The 13,742-nt window shown below is 43.8% G+C and overlaps 1 protein-coding gene across 1 annotated transcript in view; it reads right to left on the bottom strand.

Annotated features, from left to right (window-relative positions):
* LRP11 (LDL receptor related protein 11) overlaps window positions 1-13,742 on the bottom strand; it is a gene marked incomplete in the record, with an annotated part of 43,587 nt that overhangs the window by 15,289 nt on the left and 14,556 nt on the right. Inside the window, 1 exon segment of the mRNA XM_034765430.1 lies at window positions 2,239-2,380. Within this exon segment, the coding sequence (XP_034621321.1) occupies window positions 2,239-2,380 (142 nt within the window).

Genomic DNA, 13,742 nt, shown 5'->3' with positions numbered 1-13,742 from the left:
CCCTCCCAGGCTCCGAAGCCTGGGACGGAGGGAGAGGCGCGCGAAACGGCCGCTCGGGATCTCCCCCTCCCTCCCAGGAGGGGGAGACTCCAAGTGGCCGCGGCGCAGGTGCAACTTCTCCCCCTCCCTCCCAGGCTCTCAAGCCTGGGACGGAGGGGGAGCAGCGGCGCGCGAAACGGCCACTCAGGATCTCCCCCTCCCTCCCAGGTTTGAGAGCCTGGGAGGGAGGGGGAGACCCCGAGCCGCGGCGGTGCGCGAAACAGCTTGAGAGCCTGGGAGGGAGGGCGAGTAGCGGCGCGCGAATCAGCTGTTTCGCGCGCCGTGGCAGCAGCAGCTGTGGTGAGCTAGGGCGGCTGGGGCACATTTTTAGGGGCGGCATTCTGGCACCAGCCGTGCCGCCCCTAAAAATGTGCCGCCCCAAGCACCAGCTTGTTTTGCTGGTGCCTAGAGCCGGCCCTGGTGCACATACATACATACTAATTTCGTTTTTAGAGCTGTGTGCCTTCCTTCTTTGTGTTGTATTTTGTCAAAACTGATCAAAGGACATGATCCTGCATCCTTTATTCATATGAGTAGCCCCAGTAATTTCAAATGTAGCATGTACATGAGTAGCATTGAGCGTACATACTTGCAAATGACCTTAATGGGAAAAAAACGGGATTGCTGCCTGTCCTAATATTTAGATTTCTCTGGTAATGAGAATGTCTATCTCTGGACACCTCAGCATTGCTGTTAAATATTAAAGGCTTTCCTGCAACACATTTTGACCTTGTAACTATCAGGTGTTTACAAATCACTTTTGCAGCAGTTCTCCCAATGCCAACATGTTTCTTTGGTTTGTAAAATGCTATTGACTCCAGCATTTGGATAAGACTGTAAGAGCAAACCAGTGTGCGGGAGCAACTCAAATTATTACACTGCTGTACTCCATAACAACAACTACAGTTAAAGTATGGTATGAATATACACTGCCAGCTAAAAACCATACTTGGAAAAACACAGTTTATAATGGTTAGTGCTAAAAACACCATAGGCCCTGTCTGCATTAAGGAAATCTGTACTAGTGTAACCACATCAATATCATTTGGGTTGCAAACATTTGTGGGAAACATTTAAAAGGAAACCTCATCCCCTCTGAAAAAACACCCTCTAAAGAAAATTCCTGAATACATTTATATAATTAATTTTTGGAGCATACAAGTTATTGATTCTTTTCTACTCTTCTGCTCATCCATTTATTAACATTAGTGCAAATACCTAAAGGAGAAGTGCTGCACTGGTGCAGCTTAATCTGGTAACATTTCAAAGTATGCTCTACCAATGTAAGCCCCGCTTTGCACAGTAATCATAGTTACACAGATGCGAATTTCCTTAATGTAGAAAGACTCTATTACTAAAACTGAGAACTTCAAGAATTGAAGTTCCTCTCATCATTCATGCTGCTTGCCTTCCCCCCCAGTCTCGGTTTCAGAACTTGAAAATACATAGTCACTTTCTAGCCAATTTCAGTTTCCATTCATGCACTAGCACAATGTTGCAATAACTGGGCTGTAAACATTTCAGAAGAAAGTTTAAAAACATTAAAAAAAATAAACAATCCAAACCTGCTTTACTTTGAATAAAAATTCACAAATAAATTTTTATCATCATTGGTCTGTGGATCTTACACTTATTAATTGCTTCTTTAGTGGTCTTTCACAACAGCATATACCCTGCCATGTTCTATTGATCCTGCATTGAATGTACAATAGACCATCATAACATGCCTGATACATATGGCAATTCCAAAGTTCTACCCTGCATGTTCATCCGCAATAAAGTGATTAATTATTCAAACACATAAAAGGATGTGTTGGGGAGGGATAGCTCAGTGGTTTGAGCATTGGCCTGCTAAATCCAGGGTTATGAGTTCAATCCTTGAGAGGGCCAAGTAGGGATCTGGAGCAAAATCAGTACTTGGTTATGCTAGTGAAGGCAGGGGGCTGGACTCAATGACCTTTTGGGGTCCCTTCCAGTTCTATGAGATAGGTACATCTCCATATATATAGATGGTTTTCCTTCCCTCTTCCAAAAGTGTTTTTAACCCCTTCCCCATTTGAAATAGGAATACAAAAGGAAGAAAGCTATTATTAAATACAAAATAACATTATGATATACTGCTGCATTCCCATCTACCCCAAGAGTCTTTTTTCCACACTGCAGCAGTCACACAAACTGTAATTTCAACCATTTTCTCACCTAATGCAGAGTGAACCATTGGAAGAACAGTCACAGAGATATTATCTGAGCTCTTCTGACCAGCAGTGTCTGTCACAGTCAGTTGGAAAATGTATACACCTTCTTGCAAGTGAGAGAGCTTCAATGTTCCTGGCTGTGGTACCTGATAAAAAGAGAAGAATCAGAAAGTTCATTTTTGAAATTCTAATCCTGGCTACTTTACCATTAACTGACTAGACACATTGACAAAATTGGACCAGTCATATATTTCTACAAATAGTGGAAACACTTTTGTACGCTGCTTCTCAAGGAGATAAAATATTTCTCTTTCAAGTCAGACCAGACCAGATCAAACGTAGATATCATTTCATAACATTTAGATCTTTTGATGCCTTCTACTTGAAAATACAAAATGTTTAGCTATCATGCACTGGTCTTAGTAATAATTCTCTGTGCTCAATTATCAGGTGCTGCAGCTGTAGATATTAAGAGAACAAACAGGATATGTGATCGTCTACAATATCTACTGGGATAATGGGTGAAATCCAATTTGAAAGCTTATTTTACTTCATTCTTCAATTGTAAAAAATATGTAGCAACAATTTGGCTAGAAAACTGGGTTTTCATGTAAGTGATGGACAGAGTATTTAAATAGCTTGGTAACATTCCACAATGCTGCTAGTGTGTGCTAAAGGCTACAACTACTACGGGGGGAGGGGTCGATTTAAGATACGCAAATTCAGCTACATGAGTAGCTGAATTCGACGTATCGCAGCCGACTTACCCCGCTGTAGGGACGGCGGCAAAATCGACCTCTGCAGCTTCCTGTCGACGGCGCTTACTCCCACCTCTGCTGGTGGAGTAAGAGCGTCGATTCGGGGATCGACTGTCGTGTCCCAACGGGACGCGATAAATCGATCCCCGAGAGGTCGATTTCTACCCGCCGATTCAGGCGGGTAGTGTAGCCCTAGCCTTAGAAAGAGGTTCCCCACATTTTGCCTGTAGCCTAGGTTTATCTCACAATATGCAGTCACAGCAGCCTCACTACACCTAAAAGAAAGTTTTTCTGAGTCTAGAGAGGCTATCCAAACTTCCAAGGGAAGTAAGCTCATATCTCAATGTACACCTCTACCCCGATATAACGCAGTCCTCGGGAGCCAAAAATCTTACTGCGTTATAGGTGAAACCGCGTTATATCGAACTTGCTTTGGCCTCGACCATTTCCGTTAATAGTCAGCAAATCATTTTTGTTAGAACTAACACGGTGTATGCAGTATCCTGTGCCTCCCCAAACAGCCTGGCCCCGCCCCCATCCGACTCCCATCTGCTTCCTGCCCCCGAACTGACCTCTCAGAACCCCTGACCCATCCAACCCCCCAGTTCCTTGTCCCCTGATTACCCCCTCCAGAGACCTCCCGTCCCTAACCACCCCTCCCAAGACCCCACCCCCATCTAAGCCCCCCTGCTCCTTGTCCCCTGACCACCCCCTCCAGAGACCCCCCCTTCCCTAATCACCCCCAGGACTCCCACGCCCTATCCAATGCCCCCATTCCCCATCCCCTGACCACCCTGCCCCCAGAACCTCCAAACCATCCAATCCTCCCTGTCCTCTGACGTCCCCCGAGACCCTCTGCCCCTTATCCAACCCCTCGGCCCCAGCCCGGCACCCTTAACACGCCACTCAGAGCGGCATGTCGGAGCCAGACATGCTGATGCGCTGATCTGCCGGAGTGCATAGCCCCGCCCCCCAGAGTGCTGCTTTACCGCATCATATCCGAATTTGTGTTATATCAGGTCGTGTTATATCGGGGTAGAGGTGTATATCCAGCAGGTGATATACATGATGGCAGGTGATGCTGGAATGTATATCCAGCAGGCGATGCTGGCAGGTGAAAACCTCATAAGCCTAATGGCTGATTTTATTATCAAAATTTGCTTTATTCTTTACAGCTTTATTCCATAAAGATTCAGTCTGAGGCAGCATCTGGTATGAAAACTGTCAGCCCAAACTGTTAAAGTTTGGTGAGGGTATGAGCAACTGAAAAAAGCATTTAATAATGGAAAGTGTGGAGCAACTTGAATAGTAGGAAGGGCTACCTACCCCGCCTATAGTAAGTCAATATATTAAATATTAAAGTAATCTCTGTATATATATATTTATACAAGCCCAATAATTTTGATGGTAAAAAGACAAAATATTCATATAGCTTTCCTCCTCACACTGTGAAACTACTTTTCTAATAATTGAAACACTGAATTATGTTGGGAGGAAATACCATTTGATTCACAAATTTGTGTTGTATTGAGAGAACATATTATTTAAAACTTCCTAAGATATTTTCCTGGGTTTCTAAATATTCTTAAATTTTGTTTTACAATTAAAAAAAAAAGTCAGAACTACCACCTTTTTTTCAAATGTATTTAGCACCATCCACCAAAGTAAAAAAAACTATTCTTTTGTCTTGTGTCCAAATGCAGTGTGGGTGTGATAATCTGACTATTCTCTGAGGAACAATATGTACAGTAACACAGCAATTTAAACAGCTCATTTTGGATTCAAAAAGTAGCTGTTAGTAAACTGCAATTTGGCAAGAGGCAGCAGTTTAAAGAATGAACAACAGTTTTCACTAGGATATGAAATTTGTACCACTGATGATCTAATGACTTTCATAACTCCCTTGAAATTTTCATCAGGTAATGCACTCATGCTACTCAAAAATGTTTTATCCCATTAGAACTCAGTTTTCTGTTTTTGTAAAATTAGCCTATATTTGTGTGATCCTAGAATTCTGCTAGACTTTCTCTTTAGGCTCATTTTTTCTAACAATTCTACATTACGAACGAGTGGGCTTGTTTTGAAGAAGTAGGGCAAAAATAGTACTGAAAGCACAGGCCCAATTCTGCAGGTCTTACATGCATGACCAGTCTCACTTATAACCTTGGAGATCTTTTTATTTCTTTCTGAACATGTACAGCTAGAGCAGAAGCAGTACAAGTTTCCCTCCTCCCTTCACAACCCTCAAGAATAGAGGAGGCAACTCTAAGGACAGTTTTATTTTCATGCTGGTTCAGTCCTTATATTCTGTTAAGACTACCAACAAAGACACAAGTCACCACCAACTCAGACAGTGCATTTTGTGATGTGGATATCTACTGCCCCGGGGAGCTACACTGAAGCTACCAACTCATTCACAAAGAGACTCATCAGGTGAATGACTTTTGTTCATTACTGTCCTGGGCTAAATTCACACTGGTGACCAACCGGTGAAAGGCTCTAGGTTCCTATTACAAATTCTTTGAGCCATCAACTCCCTGAAGATTCTTTTAAATTTCAGAAGCCTGCTTGTTTCACTCACAAGAGGAGAACAGCAAAATCATGCAATGAGAACATACTAGTACCCTGCATTGTTTGTTGGTGCATCTCCTGCTGGGTTGAGATTTTCAAAATATTGAAAGTGTCATTTTGGAAGTGCTCTCTTTTTTCTCAAGAGGACATTAACAAAGAGAATTCATTTTTGTGGAGAGGAAGAGATTAAATTATAGCCCTTTCCACCCTACTTTGCAAACTAATTTGGGAGTGAAGAGTTTATAAAATCAAAAAGCTCAAAAAAAATCGAACACTTCAAAATGACAGCTGGTATGGTGCATAAGTTGCAGTATGGTGCACTGCATTACTTTCTTCTCATGCTTCAAATCACTTCAAAGTGATTTCCAATACACTGAAGGCATCAAAGTGATTTCCAATACACTGAAGGCCTCAGAATGTGAAAGGGTGTCAACTAGTTCTTCATCAACATCACTTTTTTATGTGATTTATTTTGTGGTTTGTATTACTGGTCATTAGTTAGACTGAGTTTCATAAAATCCAGATTCCACTGTATTTAACAAATAGTTTTCCCTTATTTGATTCATTTGTTTGACCAGTAAGTGTCTGCAGCCTTGGAACCATAATCTAAGAATGATTAAACACTTGCCAAGCCTCTTCCAAAGCCCACAATCTGTCAGTCTGTCTCAGGAAAACACCACAGTTATTATACAGGAGATTCTATTCACATCTAGTTATAAATTACAGTAAAGTTACTCAATACAAGGGGTATCCTCCAGTGGTACAAATATGATATAGATGCTCCCCTTCCCTAAAGAGGAAAAGGAGATGTGATCAGAGATAAAGAAGGGTTGCTGGGACATCCGTGCATCATATTGATCATTGGCTGTGGATTAGCCTCTTGGGGCCATTTGCAGCTGGTGTATCTCTGCGCTGAGGGTCTTGCCCTGAACATAGCCAGCACCAGGGGAGTGCAAATGTGAGCTTTACACGACCTTTGCACATACATCCCTTGACTTGAAATCTCTGCTGATCCTTTGTACTTCAATTATTATTAATGCTTCAAAGTGTACGTTAATATAAAATGATAAATAATGTATTTTAAAAAATAATCTCTAAGGCTTCAATCCAAATGAGGATCCAGCAGTGGAATCTCATTGCAATTTGTAGGTAGAAAGGATGTTTACCTATGTTCTGTAACCAGACTAAGCCTTGAACATGTCTCCTAATACACTTATAACACAAGTGCAATTTGTAGTGGAAAAGGAACCTTAATCTTAACCCCAGGGCTTTAACTGAGTTAGGGAACATGTTTAAAATCCTGTCTACACTACATATTGCAACTGTGTGATACTTAGAACCTCTGACTTGGCAATACTTGAAACATGGATGGAGCCAAAGAAAATTGAGACGGAGGATACTGGAGAGCCAGTGGAAGCTGAGAGAGCACTCTGGAGCTGCTTTAGGAAACTACGGGTATATCTATACTTTGAGCTGGAGGTGTGATTTCCAGCTCAGTTAGACATACCCATGCCAGCTCTGATCGAGCTAGTGCGCTAAACATAGAAGTATAGTTGTGGTGGCACAAGTTAGCCTCCCCAAGTTCTCAGGCAGAGTTGCACTCGGAGTGGCTTGCTCATCCTTCAGAACTGCCTTGCTGCAGCTACACTTCTATGTTTAGCGCACTAGCTCCATCAGCGCTAGCGTGGGTATGTCTACCTGAGCTGGAAATTACACCTCCACATCTAAGTGTAGATTACTCAGAGGCAAAGTACTGGAGTTATCAGGTGGGAAAAAGGAAGGAGAACCAGAGTTTTAGAGTGGGCTAGACACAGATGACACAGAGTGCCAGAAAGAGCCATTAGGGCAGAGGGATTATGGCACATAACACCGAAAGGTGGGGCACAAAAATGTGCAGGAAAGTACTTGTGGTGGGATGGGAACTGAGACAGATCAGCAAAAGGACCAGGGCAAGACATAAATGGAGTGGTCCATGGGAACTTTGATGGCACAATAGGGTATCTGGGAACAAGGTAATTAAGGAACAAGGTAAAGATCAGAGAGGCTCAGCAAGTGTGCAGAATGGGTTGCCAGGTATAGTGTCTAGACAAAATAGTACATGTAGATTTGCTGTCTCCAGTCACTGCTTGTTTTGCTCTTGTACTTATAGCTAAAGCTACTTATTTTGTTTAAACACCGTAATACAGGGCATCATCCAATAACCATACGATAACCAATTTGTTGCATTTGCATTAGGGATTGTCAACAGGAGAAAACCAATGGGGATACTATTCTTGATCAAAAGTCACTTGTACTCCCTAATAATTACTGGGCTTCTAAAGCAGAGTAATTATTATGGAATAAAATTACTTCTATTCTGGAACAGCTATTGCAGAACAGCCTATTCCACAATAGCAAATTCCAGTCAATTTCCCCAAGTAGACCAGCTCTTAAGAGTATGTCTACACAGCAGCTGGGAGTGAGCTGCCTAACCCAGGTAGACAGACCCACACAAGCTCTGCTCAAGCTCATGTGCTAAAAATAGCGGGTGGCAGCTTGGACTAGCCACCCAAGCTCAGACTCAGAGGGTCAGGTGTTCTTGGACTCAGGCAGCTAGCCTATGCCTGCTGCTGTCCATGCCAGAACATCCACACTGCTATTTCTAGTGTGCTAGCTCAAGCAGAGCTAGCACAAGTCTCTCTTCCTGAGCTGCGAAGCACACTCCCAGCTGCTGTGTAGACATATCCTAAAAGAACCTGGACTGAAAATGCTCAACAATATGTACAGCAATGCTGTAATGAAAATGATTAGAACAATGTCAAGAAAGAAAGAGATGTTAGTTCAAAACCCCTGAAATTGTTGTTTATATAGCATTAACAGTTAACAAACTAACCAAAAACTAGCAAAAATAACTAATATTACATAGTTCTGGGGAAAAAACATATTTAGATGAGCAAGACAAATATTTGAGGAATGAATTAAAATGTTTTTTGAATAGCTGTGGTTGAATTGTAATCTTGGCAAGTGCGTATGCACACAAATCTAGTTAATAGTGTAGTGTGCCTAACTCCCCCCATATGGTCACTGAAATTCAATTCTTCATGCCTGCCATGTTTAAAAGGACTCAAAAGCCATTAAAATTTAAAGGAATTTCAATAGTAAAAACAGTAAATAAAGAAAAATTGCAAATTTTAAAAATCACTTCACTACAGAAAGGGAAATATAGGTCCACGTAACGCGCCAGAGAGGTATAAAGTGACACTGGTGTAACTAAGAATCAGGCCTCTTATCTACAGTATATATTTACTCACCTAAATTTTTTGGCACAATGACTCTAGTAATTTAACTAATAATTTTTTTTTAGCATGTTATGTATAGGGTAGTTCACCAGTAGTGACTGCAAAAATGGGCTTTCCTTAATGTGTGTTAAATATTTAAACTGAAGTTTTTTTATGCTTTTATAAATTGTATAAGATGCCCAATGTTTCACCTAGGCACTTCTGATCATTTGAAATAAATAAATATTAATAAATATTTATAAATGGCATTGGAACATAAATGTTTTTAAAAGGATATCTTACAGTTAATATTAATTTAAACTGCATACAGAAATTACGGTTACCCTATAAACGAATGTAACAATAATTAAAAAAACAAGTACAAAATGACAGTTTCTATAAAATGTGGAATGGCTTTTTTAATTTGCACCAATTTCTACTCACCAATTCCACATACTAACCATGGACACAGTAACATGTACTCCAGTATTTAGAAAACAGTAATCTACAAATCTATGATGAATTTATACAAATGAAGAACGCATGGCTATTTAAAGATAACCACAAGTCCCCCGTGCATCCTGAAGCACAAACTAAAGACAAGCATCTATCACACCAGAGAAATGCGGTTATCTTATTGTAACCATATTCCCTAGAGTGTGATATTCCATTTTAAAAATTGTATAATTGAAAAAAATAGCAAGGTTAAGTAATTTTGAGACATGAAGAGGTTCTTCCATATTTGGCCTAGTTGAAAACTTAGGCCTCAAATGAGCAAGTAGCTCTGCATGGGTAGACCCTTTCACTCATATGGATCTTCTACAGTCTACCCTGAAATCAGTGGGACCCTACACAGATTTGTTCATTTTCGAAGTAGAACTCTTACTGTATAAATCTTCCAAAACCATGTCTGTAGGTCATGACTTAAACTTTCATGCATGTGCCTATTTCAAAGTGTTACTAAGTATTTGCTACTGAATGATGATGCTTGTTACCGCCATGAATGTTCTAGAACTTTTTTTCTAAACAGACTTGGGGTGCTGAGCACCTTCTGCAAAGTGTGACGTGCTCAACATGGGAGTTGAGGGTATACATGGTAGATAAGGGGGGCACTGAGCACTTTACAGTACTGAGCCCAATGTAAGGAATGCTGAACCCTAATAAAAATGAAGAGAAGTTCTGTGGAATTCTTTCATTTTATCGAATTACAATTATTTTTTAAAACCTAAAAGACCTTAGGAGTTTTTCATCACAAATGACAGTAGCACTGTAGAATTAATGCTTGCTTTAGAACATGGTTTATTGATAAATTCACTTTTCTCTTCTCATACAATTAATCTCCCTGATGTTACTTATTCTTTTCCTGGAGCAGGGTAGTTTGCTCCATGGGCTGGAGAGCCTAGGGCTAACCTAATCCTGATTACAGGATGAGCCTCACTCAAGTGGGATCAAATAATTCCCTATAAAGGGCAGCAGGTGGCTACAGGGGGGAAGAGATCAGAGACCGCTAGGAGTGGGCAGACTCCAGCAGAGTCCTGGGCATTGAGACTAAGGGTATGTCTACACTACGAAATTAGGTCAAATTTATAGAAGCCGGTTTTATAGATATCGGTTTTATACAGTCGATTGTGTGTGTCCCCACATAAAATGCTCTAAGTGCATGAAGCCGGCAGACTGCGTCCACGGTACCGAGGCTAACGTCAACTTCCGGAGCATTGCACTGTGAGTAGCTATCCCACAGTTCCCGCAGTCTCCGCCGCCCATTGGAATTCTGGGTTGAGATCCCAATGCCTGATGATGCAAAACAGTGTCACGGGGGGTTCTAGGTACATGTCGTCAGGCCCCTCCCCCTCCGTCAGAGCAACGGCAGACAATCGATTCGCGCCTTTTTACCTGGGTTACCTGTGCAGACAACATACCACGGCAAGCATGGAGCCCGCTCAGCTCAGCTCAGCTCAGCTCAGCTCACCGTCACCATATGTCATCTGGGTGCTGGCAGACGTGGGGCTGCATTGCTACACAGCAGCAGCTAATTGCCTTTTGGCAGTAGATGGTGTATTACGACTGGTATCCATCGTCGTCGTACTCCAGTTCAATCAGAGGCACCTGGGCAGACATGCTTTGTCTCCTGGACACTCAGTCCTGCCGGCAGTCCGATTGAACCGTCTTGACGATGATGGCTAGCAGTCATAGTACAGTATCTTCTGCCAAGCACCCAGAAGATGCCGAGGGCTATCAGTGATGCTGCACCGTCTGCTGCCAGCTTAAGATGTAAAAAATAGATGTATTCATTTGCTTCCCCCTCCCTCCGTGAAATCAACGGCCTGCTAAACCCAGGGTTTTGAGTTCAATCTTGGGGGGGGGGGCATCCTGTGTGACAGTTGTTTGTGTTTCTCCCTGATGCACAGCCACCTTTGTTGATTTTAATTCCCTGTACCTGTACGCCATGTCGTCAGTCGCCCCTCCCTCCCTCCATCAGTTTCACGCCTTTTTTCAGACCAGACGCCATAGCACTGGGGTCATGGAGCCCGCTCAGATCACCGTGGCAATTATGAGCACTATGAACACCACGCTTATTGTCCTGGAATATATGCAGAGCCAGGACATGCCAAAGCAAAACCAGGACCAGCCGAGGAGGCGATTGCAGCGCGGCGACAAGAGTGATGAGGAAATTGACATGGACACAGCCCTCACACAAGGTACAGGCCCCAACAATGTGCAAATCATGGTGTTACTGGGGCAGGTTCATGCCGTGGAACGCCGATTCTGGGCCCAGGAAACAAGCACAGACTGGTGGGACCGCATCGTGTTGCAGGTGTGGGATGATTCCCAGTGGCTGCGAAACTTTCGCATGCATAAGGGCACTTTCATGGAACTTTGTGACTTGCTTTCCCCTGCCCTGAAGCGCCAGAATACCAGGATGAGAGCAGCCCTCACAGTTGAGAAGCGAGTGGCGATAGCCCTGTGGAAGCTTGCAACGCCAGACAGCTACCGGTCAGTCGGGAATCAATTTGGAGTGGGCAAATCTACTGTGGGGGCTGCTGTGATCCAAGTTGCCAGGGCAATCAAAGACCTGCTGATATCAAGGGTAGTGACTCTGGGAAATGTGCAGGCCATAGTGGATGGCTTTGCTGCAATGGGATTCCCAAACTGTGGTGGGGCGATAGACGGAACCCATCTCCCTATCTTGGCACCGGAGCACAAAGCCACCGAGTACATAAACCGCAAGGGGTACTTTTCAATGCTGCTGCAAGCCCTGGTGGATCACAAGGGCCGTTTCACCAACATCAACGTGGGATGGCCGGGAAAGGTACATGAAGCTCGCATCTTCAGGCACTCTGGTATGTTTCGAAAGCTGGAGGAAGGGACTTTCTTCCTGGACCAGAAAATAACCATTGGGGATGTTGAAATGCCTATCGTGATCCTTGGGGACCCAGCCTACCCCTTAATGCCATGGCTCAGGAAGCCGTACACAGGCAGCCTGGACAGTAGTCAGGACCTGTTCAACTACAGGCTGAGCAAGTGCCGAATGGTGGTGGAATGTGCATTTGGACGTTTAAAAGTGCACTGGCGCAGCTTACTGACTCGCTCAGACCTCAGCGAAAAGAATATCCCCATTGTTATTGCTGCTTGCTGTGCGCTCCACAATATCTGTGAGAGTAAGGGGGAGACATTTATGGCGGGGTGGGAGGTTGAGGCACATCGCCTGGCCGCTGATTACGCGCAGCCAGACACCAGGGCGATTAGAAGAGCACAGCAGGGCGCGGTGCGCATCAGAGAAGCTTTGAAAACAAGTTTTGTGACTGGCCAGGCTACGGTGTGAAACTTCTGTTTGTTTCTCCTTGATGAACCCTCTGCCCCACCCCCCCACCTGGTTCACTCTACTTCCCTGTAAACCAACCACCCCACCCTCCCCTCCCCCCTTTGAGCACCGCTTGCAGAGCCAATAAAGTCACTGTTACTTCACATTCATGCATTCTTTATTAATTCATCACACAACTAGGGGGATAATTGCGGAGGTAGCCCAAGAGGGGTGGGGGAGGAGGGAAGGAAAAGGACACACTGCAGTTTAAAACTTTAAAACTTTAACACTTATTGAAGGCCAGCCTTCCGATGCTTGGGCAATCATCTGGGGTGGAGTGACTGGGTGGCCGGAGGCCCCTCCACCGTGTTCTTGGGCGTCTGGGTGAGGAGGCAATGGGACTTGGGGAGGAGGGCTGTTGGTTACACAGGGGCTGTAGCGGCGGTCTCTGCTCCTGATGCCTTTCCTGCAGCTCAACCATACGCTGGAGCATATCAGTTTGATGCTCCAGCAGCTGGAGCATCGACTTTTGCCTTCTGTCTGCAAGCTGACGCCACCTATCATCTTCAGCCCGTCACTTGCTCTGTTCATCCCGCGATTCAGTCCGCCACCTCTCCTCTCATTCATATTGTGCTTTTTTGTAGTCTGACATTGACTGCTTCCACACATTCTGCTGTGCTCTTTCAGCGTGGGAGGACATCTGGAGCTCCGTGAACATATCATCCTGAGTCCGCCTTTTTCTCCTTCTAATCTTTGCTTAGCCTCTGCGAAGGAGAAACATTTGCAGCTGGTGGAGGAGAAGGGAGAGGTGGTTAAAAAAGACACATTTTAGAGAACAATGGGTACACTCTTTCACGTTAAATTTTGCTGTTCACATTACACAGCACATGTGCTTTCGTTACAAGGTCACATTTTTCCTCTTATATTGAGGGCCTGCCGGTTTGGTGTGAGAGATCACTCATGCGGTGCCAGGCAACAGAATTCGGCTTACAGGCAGCCATGGTAAGCCACAGTCTTTTGGCTTTTTTAACCCTCATAACATGTGGGAATGGTTTCAAACAGTAGCGCCCTCATTTCCCATATCAAGCACCCGTTGGGTTGGCCATTTAAAATGGGTTTG

This window comes from Trachemys scripta, chromosome 3, assembly GCF_013100865.1.
Source record: "Trachemys scripta elegans isolate TJP31775 chromosome 3, CAS_Tse_1.0, whole genome shotgun sequence".
Classification (NCBI taxonomy): Eukaryota; Metazoa; Chordata; order Testudines; family Emydidae; genus Trachemys; species Trachemys scripta.
The sequence above is the reverse complement of the archived record's forward strand: the minus strand, read 5'-3'. Positions and strand labels throughout refer to the sequence as shown.